The sequence below is a fragment of the Leucoraja erinacea genome, chromosome 25, assembly GCF_028641065.1.
Source record: "Leucoraja erinacea ecotype New England chromosome 25, Leri_hhj_1, whole genome shotgun sequence".
In the NCBI taxonomy this organism is placed as follows: domain Eukaryota; kingdom Metazoa; phylum Chordata; class Chondrichthyes; order Rajiformes; family Rajidae; genus Leucoraja; species Leucoraja erinaceus.
In genome coordinates, this window is record NC_073401.1 from 12,361,723 (window position 1) to 12,381,904 (window position 20,182).

At 39.5% G+C, this 20,182-nt stretch overlaps 1 protein-coding gene across 5 annotated transcripts in view; it reads left to right on the forward strand.

Annotated features, from left to right (window-relative positions):
• clip1a (CAP-GLY domain containing linker protein 1a) overlaps nt 1-20,182 on the forward strand; it is a 128,939-nt gene that overhangs the window by 18,434 nt on the left and 90,323 nt on the right. For all 5 annotated transcript variants that reach the window (XM_055655703.1, XM_055655704.1, XM_055655705.1 and 2 more), the window contains exon 2: nt 11,598-11,790. In XM_055655703.1, the coding sequence (XP_055511678.1) occupies nt 11,694-11,790 (97 nt within the window). In that variant the 5' untranslated portion in view covers nt 11,598-11,693. The remainder of the gene's footprint in view (nt 1-11,597; nt 11,791-20,182) is intronic.

Here is a 20,182-nt window from a genome sequence, read left to right on the forward strand (position 1 = left end):
GTGGAAGGGGGGCGTACAAGAGAGAGGGGAGCTGGGGAGGAAAGAAGGTCAGCGCTACTCAGACAACATCGCCTCACAGCCTTGGCCGTACCTGTCCATCGCCAAGTGCTGTCGCCAAAGGGGGAGACGGTTGGGATCTACTCGCCACCTGCCTCCGCCATCTTCCGCCAGCCAACAGCAAGGTGCGTGGCCGAGCGGTGCAGCTCAAAGATCCTACAGCTATAGGATCTTTGGTGCAGCTGCTTCAGACGGCGGAAAGAGGCCTCCCCCTCCCTCCTCCCGGCCTCGGCATACGGGAGGGTTTGTTTTGAAAGCGGTTATCGCATTTAGCGGATTTGCAAGCAACGGCCGCTATCAGGGCGGGCGGGGTGCGGGAGGAGGAGGAGCCGCTGTTCGGGGCCCGTCATTCGCTCCGACCCTTCGTCACCCCGCACATAATATATTTGCCCCGCACGACAGCCGTCACCGACACGAGACGTTGCGTTCCTTTTCTCCAGAGATGCTGCCTGACCTGCTGAGTTACTCCAGTTTTTTGTGTTTATCTTCGGTATAAACCAGTATCTGCAGTGCCAAGCCAGGCAAAATGACTCTCCGTTTAGGCTGCCCGGCGGCACTTTGGGTGGTCATTGGCACCCGGGCAACCATTAATTTTAAGCCCTGCTGATATAGTAAGAGGGCTATCATTGTTGTCATTGAGATTAGGGTGGTCGTAGAAATATATTTATCGTAGTTTTAATGTTTTTAAGTTTTGTATGTGTCTGGATCCAAGCAATAACTCATTCCCACCTCAAGACCCCATCTTATGTTTGACCCTGAAAAGGTTTCCCAATATTGAAGATCTTTTACAGTGATTCAGATTACTTTGAGAGATGGATGAAAACATGCTGAGATTGTGGCAAGGACCAGGATTTAAAAAAAAAACTGGGCCATTGTAATTCTGTTCCTAAACTTACTCCCCTTAGCCTGGTTCAGTCAAACACCGAATACGAACATTGGAAATCCAACTATCTTTTATTGTGCACAATACCAACACAATACCTATTCCAATACTGCGGGTCCGTTCCTTGTATCAACAGCCTCGCGCAAATAGAACACACATCCCAGAAGACATGAGGACAACCCCTACAAGCCAATTATCCATATGGGCTGCAAAATACATTGAATGACAGTTCCCTAACCCAATCATATAATGGCACATAACATAGTTTCAACACAAAGCACTTCGGGTGAAACACCTCTATTACATAAAGAAACATTATCCCCAATTAAAGTAAACATCTTTGGTGAGACCCTTCTGGATCCATCACAATTAGCGGCGGGAAAACTCTGCAACATAATTGTATCCCATCGTTTCCCCAACCAAACCCCAGCATGCATTTGCAACAGGACTTGGCTCCTTCTGCAAAATCTCATACATATTAACAATTAAAGGCCATCTGAACATCAGCTTTATTCAACCCCTTCCCAGGCCACAAATGTTCCGGAGCCATGGTCCTCATGGTTCTGCCCCTTTTTGCAAAAGCAGGTTTTACAGATCTTTTAAACAGAAATCCTCCATCTTGTCAAGTACCCCAAATGTCTGATATTAACACCATGACAATAATAAGTAGAAGAAATATAATTATTGTTAATGAAAAGTATATAAAAATGTCTCTGCGACAGTAGGCACGCTTAAAATATGAAACCAGCTTTCTGCTCAGTCTTTGATAAGGCCAATCTAAGGCCATGGCCTTCTGTTTGATTTATGTCTCTGGAATATTCACAATATTTTTTTGCCAAGCATGAAAAATGTTCCTGCTGGAGATGGGAAATGTAAAACTCCATGACTGTGTTTCTTTCAAAGCTTCAATTAGTTTGCATTGGCCTCAATGAGTCATAGACTCTGTGATAGCTCCAGCTCAGCTAGACTTCTCAACAATTTGCAGCAACTTAAGTTTGTTGATGACAGCAGGGGGAACTTTGTCCATTAATGGCTTTTGTCATGTATTCAGAAAGGCAATTCCAAACATTCTCTTATAGGCCAACCATATGGTTCACATGTCACATTTTAGGTTATCTGTGGGACAATTACCATTCCCTTTAAGAAAGGCAGGAGAATACAGGGAACATGCTGCATTTTCACAGTGCCAGTTTATATACTTCAATTTGTTGAATATGTCCAGCAAACAAGCAAACTTTGACACCTAGCCAACTGCAAGAAAACCCCCCCAAATCTTTGAAGGTGCCATTCTGTAGTACCCTTTCCCAGACAAGGGAATACTCATGGGCTGTTGCCATGCATACAAGTATACAAATAAGGTGCAGAAGTAGGCCACTTAGCGTATCAAGTCTAATCTGCCACACAATACGATGTTGGCAGCTGATCTGTAACTTTATCTCCATGTTCCCAAATAGATGCAGTAACCTTTCATCCCTTTACTTATCAAGTATCAATCAACCTTGCCTGAAATATAATAACAACATTCTGCTTGCAGTGGCCCTTGAGGAGGATAGTTGCAAAAGCCCTTGAGACCCTTTATAGAGAACACTGTAAATATATCTCTGCAACCATTTAAACTGTAATATTTGGATGTTAGCCCTTGCTGTGAAAATTGTAGTGCTTACTTTTACATTGTTTTTGGACATGAAAAATAGCACTTCCCTTGCAGTCCATTTTATCCTTGGCACTAAAGATAGACACAAAATGTTGGTGAAGGAATGTCTTCTATCCAGAGATGCTACCTGTCCTGAATTACTCCAGCATTTTGTGTCTATGGTGTAAACCATCACCTGCAGTTCCTTCCTTCACATTATCCCTGGCACTGTCCATACAGCTAGCCCCACACAGTCAGTCCATTCTAAATCTGGTTGTTCAAGTTCAAGCACATTGCAGTGCAAATATCCTCTCCAGTTGGTACTCTTGCCTATGTTCCTCTTGAACCTCAGTATCACATTAATCTCACAAATGCAATTAACTCCAGCATGACTGTTGATTAATTCAACTGAAGAACCATTTTTTTTACACTTGTGTTCTCAAGTTATAAGAGTAGAATTAGGCCATTCGGCCCATCAAGTCTACTCCATCATTCAATCATGGCTGAGCTCTACCTCCTAATCCAATTTTCCGGCCTTTTCCCCATAACCCTTGGCACCCATTCTAATCTAGAATTTGTCTATCTCTAGTCTTAAAAATATCCACTGACTTGGCCTTCACAGCCCTCTGTGGCAATGAGTTCCACAGATTAACTACCCTCTGTGTAAAGAAGTTCCTCCTCTCCTCCTTTCCAAAAGAGCACTCTTTAATCTGATGGTATTAGACTCTGCCACCAGTGGAAACATCCTTTCCACATCCACTCAATCTATGTCTTTCATTATTCTGTAAGTTTCAATGAGGGTCCCCCTTCCCTTCCAAACGCCAGTGAGTCGAGGCCCAATGTGGTCAAACGCTCCTCATATGCTAACGCACTCGTTACTGGAATCATTCTTGTAAACCTGGACCTCTCCAGAATCAGCATATCCTTCTTCAGATATGGAGCCCAAATTTGCTCATAGTACTCCAAATGTGGCCTGACCAGCACATTATAGAGCCTCAGCACTACATCTCTGTTTTCGTATTCCAGTCCTCTTGATATAAATGCTAGCATTGAATTTGCTTTCCTTACTACGGTTTTCGACTTGCAAGTTAACATTTTGGGTGTCGTGCACCAGCACTTCCAAGTCCATTTGCATCTCCGATTTCTGGATTCTCTCTCCATTTAGAAAATAATCTACGCCTTTATTCTTATTACCAAAATGCATGACTCCACACTTTGCTATGCTGAATTTCATCTTCCACTTCTCTGCCCATTCTCCTAACCTGTCCAAGTCCTTCTCCAGAGTCCTTGCTTCCTCTACACTGCCTGCCCCTCCACCTATCGATGCATCATCAGCAAACTTGGCCACAAAGCCTTCAATCCCCTTATCCAAATTATTAATATACAACGTGAAGAGAAGCAGTCCCAGCACCGACCCTTGCGGAACTCCATTAGTCACTGGCAACCAACCTGAAAAACACCTTTTATTGCAACTCTTTTCCTTCTGCCATCCAGCCAACCTGCTATCCATGCTGGTATCTTCCCTTTAACACCATGGTCTCTCATCTTCCCTAGCAGCCTGACGTTCAGCACCTTATTGAAGGCCTTCTGAAAATCTAGGTCATCTACAGCCTCCATCCCCTCTGTCTGTCCTGCTATTAAGTTCCTCAAAGAACTCCAGCAAATTCGTCAGGCAAGATCTTCCCTTCACATGTTGACTTTGGCCAATTTTATCGTGAACTTGTTACTGCGTAACCTCATCCTTTATAATTGACTCTAAAATCTTGCCAACCACTGAAGTCAGGCTAACCCGCCTATAGTATTGCTGCTGCAGCAGCTGTTAGATTGCTGTGAAACAGATCCTTTATCCAGCTAAATTATTTTAGATGATGGAAGGCAGCTACTTCATCTGGAAGTGTTTTATAGATGTCGTTTGCACACCGTACAAGGTTTGTTCTCCTAGTTAGTCTTAGTCTTGCACTTAATTTCAAGAAAAGCCTAAACCTTCAGAGGTGCCATTCTCCAGTACCCTCCGCAGACAAGGAAATGGTCATGAGTTGTTCTTAAACATAAGAAGATACAAATCTGGAGCAGAAATAAGCCACTTAGCATCTCAAGTTTAATCTGTCACACAATACTATGATGGCCGCTCTGTAACTTCATTTCCACGTTCCTGAATAGTTGCAGTAATCTTTCCCCTTGCTTATTAACTATCAAGGTTTAAGCTTCTTTCTTGAAGTTGACTGCATGTAAGGCACCCCCACCGTACAAGGTTCCTTCTCCTCCATTATGTGCAGGCCAAATTGGTAGGATTCTTTTTTAGGTCTGCCCTGTTTCTATTAAATGCATGAAATTGCAATTTAATAAATCACATTATTTTGAATAATAGAGTTATTTTTATACCAACACGCTACATGGCTGTCATTAGGATTGTAACCAATGTCAAAGTTTTGTTTTAGTCACATTTAAATCCTTTTGGACTTATCGATACTAACACCGATTGTAGATAAAATCGTGAGTTTGAACTTGCTTTTCTGATGTTGAAACAATGACTGCTGGTATCTCACTTTTCCTTCATACCATGATGCTTCTTGACTAATGTAACATCAGTTTTCGATTTTAGATTTTGTCACCACAAAACATATTGTAGTTATTCTTTTAAATGGCATTATGTTGTGAGCCCTAAATTCACAAACGTTTGTGATAGTTAAGCATTGTGTAATTTGGTTTTACGAGACCTTGACTGGGTTTTTTTTGCCAACTCCAACTCCAAGTACTCGTGCTTGGCCTTGGACTGGTTAGCAGGAGCGCAGTCCATCTCTGATTGACAAATAAGAGATCAAGGAAAATATATTGGTTTACAATCCCAATTATTCAACAATTATAAATTGAGCTAATCTAATGTGCAGATTAATATAATCTAATTTTGAGAAAATTTGAGGCAGAGTCAATAACCAAAGAAACACCAAGCTCTGGAAAAGAGGTGAGAGTTTTGACAATCAGCATGGTGCACCTTGCCTTGCATTGAAAGGTACTGGGAATATGGTGTGGAGGAGCTGCAGCATGCATCAAAAGCTTGGTGTGGGATGCAGCTAAAATGAAGTGGCAACTGTGATTGTGACAAAGACTGGTATTACAAAAAATACCCCCACTAGGGTGGAAGGTACCACTGGGTTTGCTGAATAGTGCAGATGTGAGCCATATCTTGCACTTAGAGTGCAGAAGCCTCGAGTCATTTTCATGTTTATCTTCAAGAAATAGACACAGTTTAAACCCTGGAGAAAATAGATAGAAGATGTTCCGGGTCAGGACCCTTCAGACTGAAGGAGAGTCCCAACCCAAAACGTTGCGTACCCATTTTCTTCAAAGATGTTACCTAACTTGCTGTGTTATTCCAGCATTTTGTAGTTATCTTTGGTTTAAACCAGCATCTGAATTCTTTTCTAGTACAGTTTAAACCCTATCTGCCATTGTATAGAGATAGGCTGGGTCCATTTATAATTTTTTTTTTTTAATTAAAAAAAAGCATTCAGGCTGTTCGAAGACTTGTAAAGGGGGAAAAAATTGAAGTATGAGGATGGATATTGAAACTTACCAAATATTAAAAGGCCTAGATATAGTGAATGTGGAGAGGATGTTTTCACTAGTGGGAGAGTCCAGGACCAGAGGGCACGCTATCAGAATAAAAGGATATACATTTAGAAAGATGAGGAGACATTTCTTCAGCCATTCCATGGTGAATTTGTGGAATTAATTGCTACAGACGGCTCTGGAGGCTGTTTTTTGGGTATTTTTAGAGCAGAGATTGATAGGTTCATGGTTAGGAAGGGCATCAAAGGTTATGGGGAGAAGGCATGAGAATGGGGTTCAGAGATAATGAGAGATCAGCCATGATTGAGTAGCAAAATAGACTCTGCGTTAAGTGGCCTAATTCCGCTCCGATGTCTCATGAACTTATGAAAATTATCATCCTAATGCAACGATGCAATGTACCAAGGAAGTAAGAATGTACGTTGTCATGTAGTTGAAAATGTATGAATAAGATAATATACTAGAAGGCTGCTTTACATTAGATCTCCAGTGAACTTCACTATTTTGGCAAGTGAATGTGTTGAATTAGTTTTGTGATGTTAAAATCAAGATTATATGTCAAATTGTGATAGCTCATCGTATTCAATCACAACTCTCGCTGCTTGTTTAATATTCTAATTTGTATATATTTGTTTGTGATCATTGTGGACGAGTAGAGCAAATAGTAAGTTCTATTAAATTCATGGTGCAGCTTGGAATAAAACCACATTAAGCATTCATGTGACATATTTAGATGGCTGCCATTTTATTTTTCATCTAGAACAGAGTTTCTTAAATCGTTGGTGGTGAATATCTTTCTTGAGGGTTACAGATTTACCAATGAGTCCCACTCAGCTCACTTGGCGACCACCACCTTGACTGAATTACTATGGATTCCATTATTCAGTTGCCTGTGGCAGGAAACCGCCCTGAGCAGAGAAGCATTCTTTAGCTCCAAAGATGTACACGTTTGTAAGCTAATTGGCAGGTACATTTTCCCTATTATGTGTAGGATAGTGTTAATCTGCGGGGATTGCTAATCGGCGTGGACTTGGTGACCCGAAGGCATCTCTAAACTAATTAAACCATGTTAAATAAAACCATCTCAGTCGTCAAGGCCCACAGTTTAAATATTAATGCTGCAGTCAAAGTGTAGAGTACAATGGGCGTTACCAGTACATATGATCTGAAAGCTTAAGCATCATGGAGTTTTAATTTGCAGCAGCAATTAAATAAATGTATTGTATTTTTTACTTGAAAATTTCAGATCGACAAGTGAACAGTAAAAAGCATTTAACTGGCAATGTGGTAAAAATAAGTGACTCAAGATGATAAGGATCAAGATGTAAAACATCTGAAATGAGTCAGTTCCAGATGCACAGGTGCCTTTATTAGGTGTGTGTACATGCCACAGTTGGGCCTTATGTATAAGGGAAAGTAGATTCTCGTCATGAATTGGGCTATCTATATGGCTGCAGTCCCTCAGCATAGTGTGTGACACCTCGAAGATTGTACTTTGTTTGTTGTCTACCCATATAGTACATTCCACAAATCAAACTGGGCAAGTTTTTATGAAAGGAAAATTATGACCAACATTGGGGTTCTTTGAAGAAGTAATGCGTTGATAAAAGTGAACCAGTGGATGCACCATACTTGATTTGATAGGTGTCATAGTAACGGTTATTGTAGAAAATACAGTGCCCTCCAAAATGTTTGGGACAAAGACCCGTCATTTATTTATTTGCCTCAATTTAAGATGTGTAATACATGTGGTTAAAGTGCATATTGTCAGATTTTATTGAAGGCCATATTTATACATTTTGGTTTCACCATGTAGAAATTACAGCTCTGTTTACACATAGTCCCCCCGTTTCAGGGCACCATAATGTTTGGGACACACGGCTTCACAGGCATTTGTAATTGCTCAGGTGTGTTTAATTGCCTCCTTAATGCAGGTATAAGAGACCTCTCAGCACCTAGTCTTTCCTCCAGTCTTTCCATCACCGTTGGAAACTTTTATTGCTGTTTATCAACATGAGGACCAAAATTGTGCCAATGAATGTCAAAGAAGTCATTATGAGACCTAGAAACAAGAATAAAAAACTGTTAGAGATGGCAGCCAAACATTAGGCTTACCAAAATCATATGTTTGGAACATCATTAAGAAGAAAGAGATCACTAATCGCAAAGGGACTGGCAGGCCAAGAAAGACCTCCACAGCTGATGACAGAAGAATTCTCTCGATAATAAAGAAAAATCCCCAAACACCTGTCCGACAGATCAGAAAAACTCTTCAGGTGTGGATTTGTCAATGACCATTGTCTGCTGAAGACTTCATGAACAGAAATACAGAGGCTACACTGCAAGATACAAATGACTGGTTAGCTAGATAAATAGGATGGAATGTTACAGTTCACTAAGAAGTACTTAAAAGAGCAACCACAGTTCTGGAAAAAGGTCTTGTGGACAGATGAGACAAAGAATAACATATCAGAGTGATGGCAAGAGCAGTGTATGGAGGAGAGAAGGAACTGCCCAAGATCCAAAGCATACCACCTCATCTGTGAAACACGGTGGTGGGGGTGTTATGATATGGGCATGTATGGCTGCTGAAGGTACTGGCTCACTTATCTTCATTGATGATACAACTGCTGATGATAGCATAATGAATTCTGAAATGTATAGACACATCCTATCTGCGCAAGTTCAAACAAATGCCTCAAAACTCATTGGCTGGCAGTTCATTCTACAGCAAAATAATGATTGCAAACATAATGTTAAAGCAACAAAGGAGTATTTCAAAGCTAAAAAATGGTAAATTATTGAATGGCCAAGTCATTCACCCGATCTGAATACAATTGAGCATGCCTTTTATATGCTGAAGGGAAAACTGAAGGGGACTAGCCCCAAAACAAACATAAGCTAAACATGGCTGCAACCCAGGCCTGGCAGAGCATCACCAGAGAAGACACCCAGCAACTGGTGATGTCCATGAATCGCAGACTTTAAGCAGTCATTGCATGCAAAGGATATGCAACAAAATACTAAACATGAGTACTTTCATTTACATGACATTGCTGTGTCCCAAACATTATGGTGCCCTGAAATGGGGGGACTATGTATAAACACTGCTGTAATTTCTACATGGTGAAACCAAAATGTATAAAAATGGCTTTTATTAAAATCTGACAATGTACACTTTAACCACATGTGATTTTTTAAAAATTACAAACCTCAAATTGTGAAGTACAAACGCAAATAAATAAATGATGGGTCTTTGTCCCAAACATTATGGAGGGCACTGTAAATGCCCAAGATGTAGGAGGTAATAAAATTGATTAAAATGGTTTATTTTTGCAGGAGGAATAAAATAATTATCTAAATTATGAGACAATGCTGATGTGGAAATGGATCTAGATGTCTAAATGCATAGTTTGCAAAATGCCTGAATTTAAGTTAAGCAAGTAATTTGGAAAGATAGCGGTGTTATCGTTTATTGTTTGGGAATTGATTGCAAAAGGAGGGAAGTTCATTTTCAATTACATTGACTATCACTGGGACTACATAGCTAGTACTGTGTACAACGGTGTTCTTAATTAAGAAGGAATGTAAATGTATTGGAAGCAGTCAGGGAATGTTTATTGGACGGATATTTAGAATGGGCAGATTGTCTTCTGAGGAAGATTAGCAGTTTCTAAGAATTGAAATGCATAAGGTACAGAGGGGTCTTAATATGGTGAGTGTAGAGGGAATGTTTCCACTTGTGGGAGGATCTGGAACTAGGGGTCATTGTACAAATAGGCAGGAGTTGCAAATCTTTGAAGCTCTCTTCCTCAAAGGGTGCAGTGTCGGAATATATTTAAGGCGGAAGTAGATCAATTCTTGATAAATAAAGCATGAAAGATTACTATAGGTAGGTGGGAAGGTGGAGTTGAGGTTATACGCAAATTAACATTGTGGCTAGTTTGTGTGTTCATTTGTAAAATAAATGTGTGGATTTCACAAACATTATGGAATGCAATTCTAAAGGTGTTATTATTCTACAGGGATAGAAGAGAAATAGGTTCTCTAGTTGACAGACCAGTAAATAAGAGCAGTGAGGCAAGAGTAACCAAAAAGAAAACTATTTAGAACATAGCAGAAAATGAATTTTATTCAGAGTTCAGGCTCAGGAATTTGTTTTTGATGGGTAAAGTTGATGGAAAAATATTCTAAATTAGATTGTAGAAGTAAATGGGAGAAATGAGCAGGATATTCAGGAACTAGGTAGGTAAATGTTTGGTTTGGGGAGGGTGGTCAATAAACAATAAAATGAGCTTTTGGATTGTATAGCTAAAGGGCCTATCCCACTGTACGAGGCAATACAAGTGTTCTCCCAAGTTTTCCCCTGATTCGATCTCGGAGAATGTCTGTAGCGGGTCTGTAGGAGTTTGTGGATGTCCCATTGCGGCTCGCAATGCTAACGGTAGGTACTCGGGAAATCCGGTAAACTTGTGAAAAATGTTCACGAGTAAAAAAAATACTTGTGATGAAAAATATTGTTACTTTTTACTCGTACGAGCCGCTATGAGAAATCCACGAACTCCTACGGGCCCGCTACAGATATTCTCCGAGTTCGAATCAGAGGAAAACTCGGGAGAACTCTTGAATCACCTCGTACAGTGGGACAGGCCATTTTGTCCAATAACTGAAATCTAGGGACAGGATTCGTAATTGTGGATGCAATAATTGTTAAAGCACCGCAGGAATGTGCTGAACTCCTCTACCTGCATGATGTTAGTTCACTCCTGTGTTTGGATAACTTAGTTTATTCCATTTTGAAAGTGAACACAAAATTCCATGGTGAGAGTGGCAAGGGACCTTAAATGATGTGTTGATTCACTGAGCAAGCAACATCAAGACACGGTTTTCTTTTTCGGACGGAATTAATCACTGGCTTCTGTAGAGTATGGTTATTAATAATACATGAGATTCATGGTTTAATCATATGTTATTGCCTTTGATGTTCTAAAAATGTATAATTATATTTTGGTTACTGCTTTGTTTTAATATAACATGCTACCCTTGGTTTGGCAAGGTGATGTGTAAATGGGAATATAATCAAAAATCATATATTCTTGTAGCAAACAAAGGCACACAAAATTTCAAGTGATTTAAAAATAATCCAGATTGGAAGTTATTACAAAATATTGAAATTAACTTTGACTCATGAGTGAAAAATTTTAAACTGCATGTTCAAATTCTGAGTGATTAATAAAATTAAAACTGGAAAAATTGTTATTTTTTCAAACATTTTTATAAAAACTACAAGCACAGGAAAGGACCTAATTGAAATTGATAGGAGCTCAGGCATGTGGAAAAGAGCATTGTGCTTTGTCAGGAGGAAGCTGTTTTATCTACTGCTTCCTGCAACACTTCAAACCCATTTCATGGCAGCTAAAATATTTTTTCACTCTAGTAATGTTCTCTCTGCAGGTTTTAAATGACATTATCTAAAAAACGTGCAGATGATTCGATGATTTGGAAATACTTTTTATTGAAACAAAGGCAGGAATAAGCAAGCAGAGAAGGATGAGTCTGCTAAAACCTAGTGGGCTGAAAGCTCCCAGCAAGATTGCCAAGCCTGCAAGTGCTGCAGTGAAGCAAGCAGCTTCTTCACAATCAGCAAGTAAGTCATTAGAATCTCCTGTCTAGACTTTATGTATTTTGTAAATGAAGGCTGGGGTTACCATTCTTTAATTTATTTGTGGAAGATTTTGCCGTGCTTCACATCCTAGAACTGTGCTTTGTTAAATGTGCTTGATGGAAATGTGTAATGAGATTCATTGCACAGTTCTTACTGCCGTCTTCTTAAGGTCTGTTTGGTTGTAATCTTCAACTGAACCAGTTAAATGCTATATAAAAGACTAAGGTATTGTTTCAGGGTTTGCTATTGGTATGGACACTCATTTGAACACCTTGGGTAATCAAATTTGAAGAAAAAAGATGCAGCAACCGTTTTAGTTGCCTTTTGATTGAATTGCTTTATAGTATGCTTGCATGTGCTTATTGTGCACACAATGGAGAATAGAGGAATAGCCAGTCCTGAGTTATAAACTAACAATATTATTTTTGGTGTTGGAAATTGTGAGTAGTAAATTGAATAGTTTCTATGCATTCCCTTTGTATTCCCATTGACATATGCAAAAATCTTAGTATTCATTTTTAAACACTGGCATGATTCCATGTAGAGCAGACTTTAATACTTAATGTGGCCTTGTGTAGGCTACCCATTGTGCTGGCACAATGAACATATATTTAATTAATTACAATTTTCAAGTAATCTTTCTATGGGATAGTGGGTGTGGTGAGAGAGAGAGAAAGGGAAATAGCAATTCTATTACAGGGAAAGGATCGGGTCGGATCTGCAATGTTAACCAAATGCTAACTGGGTATAACCAAATTTGATTATAATTAACTGAAAAATGTCAGACAGCAGTTTAACATGTTTTTCTTATGGCTTCTGTTTCTCTGCTCTAAATAATTCTGAACAGTAGTTCTTATTTTTAAAAATTACTAAAGTGGTTTTAATGTAATTAAATTGTGTACCTGGTGTTTCAGGTCTTGTTTCTAATACAGGTACCTAAAAATAATACTACTTTTAGTGCTGTTATCTCTATATTGAAGTAAAAAATTATCATGGGACAAGCTCTATGGCCTTGTGACTTTTTTTAAATCTGCCTTTTTGTTTTATTACATTTTTAATCCCCTTTTTGTTTACATTTAATTGTTTTTTTTCTCTCGATGATTGCTGGCTAAAGAATGCAACTATAGACAAAATGCAAAATAAATTACTAAAGATGAAGTAAACGCAGGGAAAGAGGAAAAAGTAAAGAATATAATCCCTTTTATATCAGAGCCATTCTACGTGTCTACTTGCTCTTTCCTATATTTTTACATCTCCTGAAAATTAAATAACAAAACCGGACCATCATAGAGTGATACAGTGTGGAAGCAGGCCCTTAGGCCCAACTTGCCCACATCGGCCAACATGTCCCAGCTACACTAGTCCCACCTGCCTTTGTTTGGTCCGTATCCATCCAAACCTGTCCTATCCATGTACCTGTCCGAAAGGACACCCATTCCTTCTCTCCAGAGATGCTGCCTGTCCCACTGAGTTACTCCAGCTTTTTGTGTCTTAACTGTTTCTTAAACGTTGGGATAGTGCTAGCCTCAACTACCTCCTCTGGCAGCTTGTTCCATACACCCACCATCCTTTGTGTGAAAAAGTTACCCCAGATTCCTATTAAATCTTTCCCCTTCAGCTTAAACCTATGTCCTCTGGTCCTCGATTCACCTTTTCTGGGCAAGAGACTCTGTGAATCTACCCGATCTATTCCTCTCATGATTTTATACACCTCTATAAGATCACCCCTCATCCTCCTGCGCTCCAGGGAATAGAGTCCCAGCCTACTCAACCTGTCCCTATAGCTCAGACCCTCTAGTCCTGACATAATCCTCGTAAAGCTTCTCTGTACCCTTTCCATCTTGACATCTTTCCTATAGCATGGTGCCCAGAACTGAACACAATACTCTAAATGAGGTCTCACAAACATCTTAGACAACTGCAACATTACCTCCCAACTTCTTTACTCAATACTCTGACTGATGAAGGCCAATGTACCAAAAGCTTTTTTGACTATCATAAGGTTTTGGATTTTATAACTTTCTATTCTCGTATAAATTGGGCGTTGCTGTCAAGGCCGTACTTAATACCTGTTCACTTGAAACGTTATTAGTGAGCAATCATCTGAACCATTGCATAAAGGTTCTTACCCAGTATTATTTGTTATATTCCATGGAATTTTTAACAAGGAAAAATTATGTTTAGAATTTTTGAAATGATGTGACATGGAGACAACTTTAAGAGTCTGTTGTTCCTTTGGAGTAGTGCACTTCTTGCTGCTAGAGGTCAGACGTTTGAGAGGAGCTGTTGGAGTTGTCTTACAAATTATGGCAGAGTGGTTTATAGATTGTGTATATATTACAACCATTGTCTGGTGATTTGGAGACGGTGAATGTATATGGCATTCTTTGTCTGAGGGGTTATCGTTTTTTTTTTTAAAGCTGCTGAAACTATTCTCATCCAGGTATGAATATGAATTCCATCAGATACTTGTGTTTGCAGATGTTTAAAATGTTTTTTTGGAAGTCAGGAGTTGGTCACTGCAGATGTTTAGCATTTGGCCATTCTTGGAACATAATATTCTTATTAATGTTCTGGTCAGTGGTGTACTCCAGGGTATTGATGGCCAGGAATTTAAGCAATTCCCTACCAGGAGTGGAGGTGGTGGAGGCAGATACAATAGTGGCATTTACATTAAAGGTTTTTGGTTAGGCACAGGGATTAGAGGGATATGGATAATGAGCAGGCAGAGGAGTTTAGTTTTGCTTGACATTATTTTATGCATGGACACAGTGGGCCAAAGGGCCTATTCCTTCCTGTGCTGTACTGTTCTATTCCTTTGACTTAATTATTGCCAAATAATCTTTGTAGCGCCAAATTATTTGTTTATTTTATTAATATTTATTATTATCTATTATCTATTTATTATTTGAGGTTTGACATTTTTTTTTTTTTTGTAAGCTCTTATTCTTTCAGTCTGCCTCATTTTGCCTCTGTATATTTATGCTTTACATGTTTAAACTGATATTTCCTTATTTTGATTCTGAGCATCTTATAAAAAAATATTTTAAAGGATTGTTAAAGAGCCACACTTATTACTAGTAAGCAAAAATAACAAATGCATTAAAAAAGTAGATTAGAGAGAAAAAAGAGAACATAGTGAATTTCATAACCAAAGTATAGTATTTCCAGGGGTGTTAGTGATAATGACATGGAACTGAGGCATAGTGGATGCTGCTTTGTGTTGAGTTAGCCGTTCAGAACTAATTTGTGCATGGAGAAACTAGAAATTCTAACTTTCAGTTGGTGAATAGGGAAAAAGACCAAGGCTTGCATCCTATTCAAAAGTGCAAATAATAAAATTGGAGGTCATGCTTGATGGACATGTAGATGTCCCAACTTTTTTTAAGTTTACTGATGCTCACAGTTTAAATGTACACATAAAATGTCCAGCTGAACGAGAGGTCCGTGGGATTCGTAGGGGTTAGAATGAGTTGAAATAACCCACCATGAATAAGGGTCAATAATTCAGAAAAGTGGATAAACACAAATAATAGATGTTAATCAGATCCAGTAAGTCCAGTTTGAATAATGAAGAGGAATTTGAACTATATTAAAAATGATTGGAATGAGGAAGAAGTTTTCAAAGATGAATTTAATTAGTTCCTTAATTGATTTATAATAAAGAACTAGATGTTTATCATTTGGTTACATTACTGCAGGTTCTTGGCAATAATGGAAAATGATGGGATGAAAAGGATAGATCTGTTGGACAGTTTTTGTTTGCTCCATGGGATAACTGATGCCAGTGGGAAGTGTACAAGTCAAAGTTGGATCTCTTTAACAATAATTTGAAAATTCTTAATAAGAAGTTCAGAATCAAAACTAGGAAAAACAATTTTAAACATTAGGTAGTAGGCACAGAGGCAAAATAAAGCATGGGAAAGAAAAATTGATTAAAAGAATGGGAGATTTCAAAAAAAGATAATCAAGATTTGAAGGACTGAGACTCTGCTCTTGTCAAATTTTGGTGCCAGAGATGTTATTTGGCAATAATTAAAACTCATTTTTTGTAATTGAATTTACATTTGAGTAGATAAACTTTTAACTTCTGTTATGCTTACTATGTATGTTGTAAGCACTGTGACATTATGGCCATGCATAGTAGCAATACCATTTTAGTAAAGCATCAGGAAAGACTATGGTGGAGATTAAAAATCTCGATTTAACAGCAAATGTTAAACTGCAGATATTGCTGTTAGATTAATGAACAGATTCTGTTTTTACAGTCTATTTTGTCCACGTTGGAAATGGACAATCACTTGATATGGTTGCATTCCTCCACAGTATTTCAATGTATGGCATCAAAAGTACATAGATTTGATTAGGAGGAACAGTCGTTAAATGTGGGGAGAAAGTTCTGCCCAGGAACAAACTTATGTATGTACATGCGACTTTTGAATTTAATAATATTATGAGAGCTTGTGTAATATTAGAGATTAATATTATGTCAGGATGTCTATAAATTGGGCGTTCATAACCCTGGGATGATCTGTGTCGGATTTATCAGAAAAGATTCAGATCCTGAATATGTCACGTTGAAATCTGAAATAATTACTGAAACATCTGAGGCCTGGTATTATCTGTGTAGAGAGGCTATCCAGATCATTGATTTTTAACGAATAATTGTAGGCAAATTGATTATTATAACTGTAAAATGCTTTTCAACAACAGTAAATCAAGCAATTATTTTATTTCTCAAAACGAGTATATTTATTACCTTTCAATTATTTTTATTTTAACTGAAGGACGTAAAAATAGCCACGTTTTGTTTAGTGGCACCAAATGTATGCATAACAAAGTCCTACAATAACATGAGATTAATAATTAGTTTTAGTGGTGTTAGTGGAGGGATAAATGGTCCTGAAGAATTGCTGGTTTCTCATGAATTATTTTGCATTTGAATAGGTGAATGAATGATCTGTTTAAGATCTGAAAGACCTTTGAATATGCTGCATTTTCTCAATGTAGATTTCAGCTGTCTGTGTCCCATTCTCTGGAAATCTTTGAAACCTAATTTCCACGCTGTCCTTCAAAAAAACCTGTTTCTTGCTCAGACATTTAGTCACTTTTTCAAATATCATTGTCTCTCGTGGTCAGTTTTGATTGGATGTCCATGTGCAGCAATTTGCTTTTTTTTTAAAGGCACTAGACAAATGCAATTGTTTTTGTGTTGAAATTAGTATCTTAATGGAATTTAAATGTTATAGATAAATTTTGTGTGCATAGCTTAAAGCCATAACTTTCTGACTGCAAGGCTATTGTCTTACCAGCTGGGCCAAGCTGATGAGATTGTTGTTGTACATTAGGGAGGGGGAATAGGCTTTTAAAAAATCAATTGACAATTTATTTTCCCCCCTGTGGAAACTATTGAATGTCGACTTTCTCTACCCTGCAGGGTTGAAAGTATTCAGATAAAGGTAGATTTTTTTTTTGAATAAATGGGAGGCACAGAGTTGCTGCCTCACAACACCAGAGTTTGATACTGACCTTGGGTTGTCTGTGTTAAGGTTGCATGTCCCCCATTTCCTTGGTTTCCTTAAGGAGCTTCGGTTTCCTCCCGCAATCCAAAGACGTACGGATTTGTAGGTTAATTGGCCTCTGCAACATGCCTCTACTGTGTAGGGAGTGGATAAGAAGATTGGATAACATAGAACTAATGTGAATGGGTGTTCAAAGGTTTGCATGGATATTTGTAGGAAAGACATGCAGATGCTGGTTTAAATCAAATGTAGACATAAAATACTGGAGTAACTCAGCGGGACAGGCAGCATCTCTGGAGAGAAGGAATGAGTGATGTTTCGGGTCAGGACTCTGATGTCAGGGGAGTGGGCGGGACAGAGATTGAATGTAGCCGAAGGGCCTCTTTCCATGCTGTACTTCTAAACCAAACTAAACAGAAAGATCAGAGATTTGAAGCCTGGAAAACTGACACAGGACTTGAGTCTTGTATATATCAACCATAATAATGGTGTCAGAGAGTTGTGTAGCACAGATACAGCCCCTTTGGCTCACCATGCCCATGCTGACCATTCTCCCAACACTAATCCAATTTGCTCACACTGGTTCCAAATCCTATGCTCTCTTGTCCAACTGCCTCTTAAATATAATGATTGGCAAAAACAGGAAAGCAGACTATTATCTAAATGGTGGCCGACTAGGAAAAGGGGATATGCAGCGAGACCTGGGTGTCATGGTACACCAGTCATTGAAAGGAGGCATGCAGGTGCAGCAGGCAGTGAAGAAAGCGAATGGTATGTTAGCTTTCATAGCAAAAGGATTTGAGTATAGGGGCAGGGAGGTTCTACTGCAGTTGTACAGGGTCTTGGTGAGACCACACCTGGAGTATTGCGTACAGTTTTGGTCTCCAAATCTGAGGAAGGACATTATTGCCATAGAAGGAGTGCAGAGAAGGTTCACCAGACTGATTCCTGGGATGTCAGGACTGTCTTATGAAGAAAGACTGGATAGACTTGGTTTATACTCTCTAGAATGTAGGAGTTTGAGAGGGGATCTTATAGAAACTTACAAAATTCTTAAGGGGTTGGACAGGCTAGATGCAGGAAGATTGCTCCCGATGTTGGGGAAGTCCAGGACAAGGGGTCACAGCTTAAGGATAAGGGGGAAATCCTTTAAAACGGAGATGAGAAGAACTTTTTTCACACAGAGAGTGGTGAATCTCTGGAACTCTCTGCCACAGAGGGTAGTCAAGGCTAGTTCATTGGCTATATTTAAGAGGGAGTTAGATGTGGCCCTTGAGGCTAAGGGGATCAGAGGGTATGGAGAGAAGGCAGGTACGGGATACTGAGTTGGATGATCAGCCATGATCATATTGAATGGCGGTGCAGGCTTGAAGGGCCGAATGGCCTACTCCTGCACCTAATTTCTATGTTTCTATGATTACTAGACTAAGTGGGACCCATTGGGTCCCAGCATCACACCGGAGGGCTAGTCCCCCAATGCAATATTCCACTTCTCCACCAATGCCAATATTGGTGGCCAGTGGGGGGGGGGATTTCTGGAGCGCTAGTATGGGTGTTGTGGGCTGAAGGGACTGGTTTCCAGAGAGCTAGTATGGACATTGTGGAGCAAATGGATTCTTGGGCTGGCGGTTCAGTCACTCAAGCCTGTTGTGCTGGCAGCTCACTCGCTCACAGCTGGTGGGCTGGCAGTTGACTCGCGGCTATTCCTTGAAATTCCATTTCAAGCAGGGTGCAAGGCCACCAAATTCAAGTGCCGTTTCATACCATTTTAAGCAGGATGCAAGGCCACTAAAGACAGTAAGTCATGACCTCTCCCTCTTCCATCTTGCAGAGACGAGCCACGCTCGTACTTCTGGGTTTTATAGTCTCTTCCCCCCCCCCCCCCCCCTCCCACCAGAAGGGGCGTGGCCTTCATGGCGTGCTTGACAGGAGAGAGAATCTCAAAATTTTTGTTAAACACTAATAACTTTTATTTTTCATCGATGGGAAAAATCCTAGGCACCTGATGAGTGGAGGGGGACTCTGAGTAAGATGGCCAAAAATCACAGCCGTACATGGTAGCGTTTTTTCTAAAATCAATATAAAGCGCAAACAGGAATTGGTCAAGATTAGACTTTTAATTATATACAGGGCAAGGCAACTTTAATTAGGCACGGCAACTTTAATTAGGCAACACAGCTTTAGCATTTCCAAACCAAAGGCAACACAGCTTTAGCATTTCCAAACTATATTTTCAAACCATGTTAAGGGCACTGACAGGTCAGTAAAGCCATTCACGGTTTAGTCGACATGTGTTCAGTGTTATTCACAGCTCAGACTGAGAGACGTGACCCTCTCGTTCCCCCATCTTGCAGAGACTGACTGAGGCACTCAACACCTCCGGGTTTTATAGTCCCTCCGGAAGGGGCATGGCCTTCAGGAGAGAGAATCTCAACATTTTTTAAATGCTAATAACTCTTTTATTTTTTATCGATGGGAAAAATCCTCTTGTCCTCTAAGTAAGATGGCCAAAAATCACAGCCGTAAATGGCAGCGTTTTTTCTAAAATCAATATACAGAACAACAGGAAGTGGTCAAGATCAGACTTTTAGTAATATAGATATCTGACTAAGCCACCTCCCCTGGCAGCGCGTTCCAGATATTAACACTGAGTGCAGACAAAACTGTTGGCTCAATCCCTTTCTCACCTTAAACCTATGCCGCTTTGTTTATGATATTGAATGGTAGACCAGTCTTGAGAGGCCAGGTGGACTACTCCAGTTACTATTTATTTGTGTACCTGAGCTTAGAAATTGTAAAATGGGCAAAGATTTTTTTGCGTCAATCCAATTTGGGATTGAGATTACCCATTA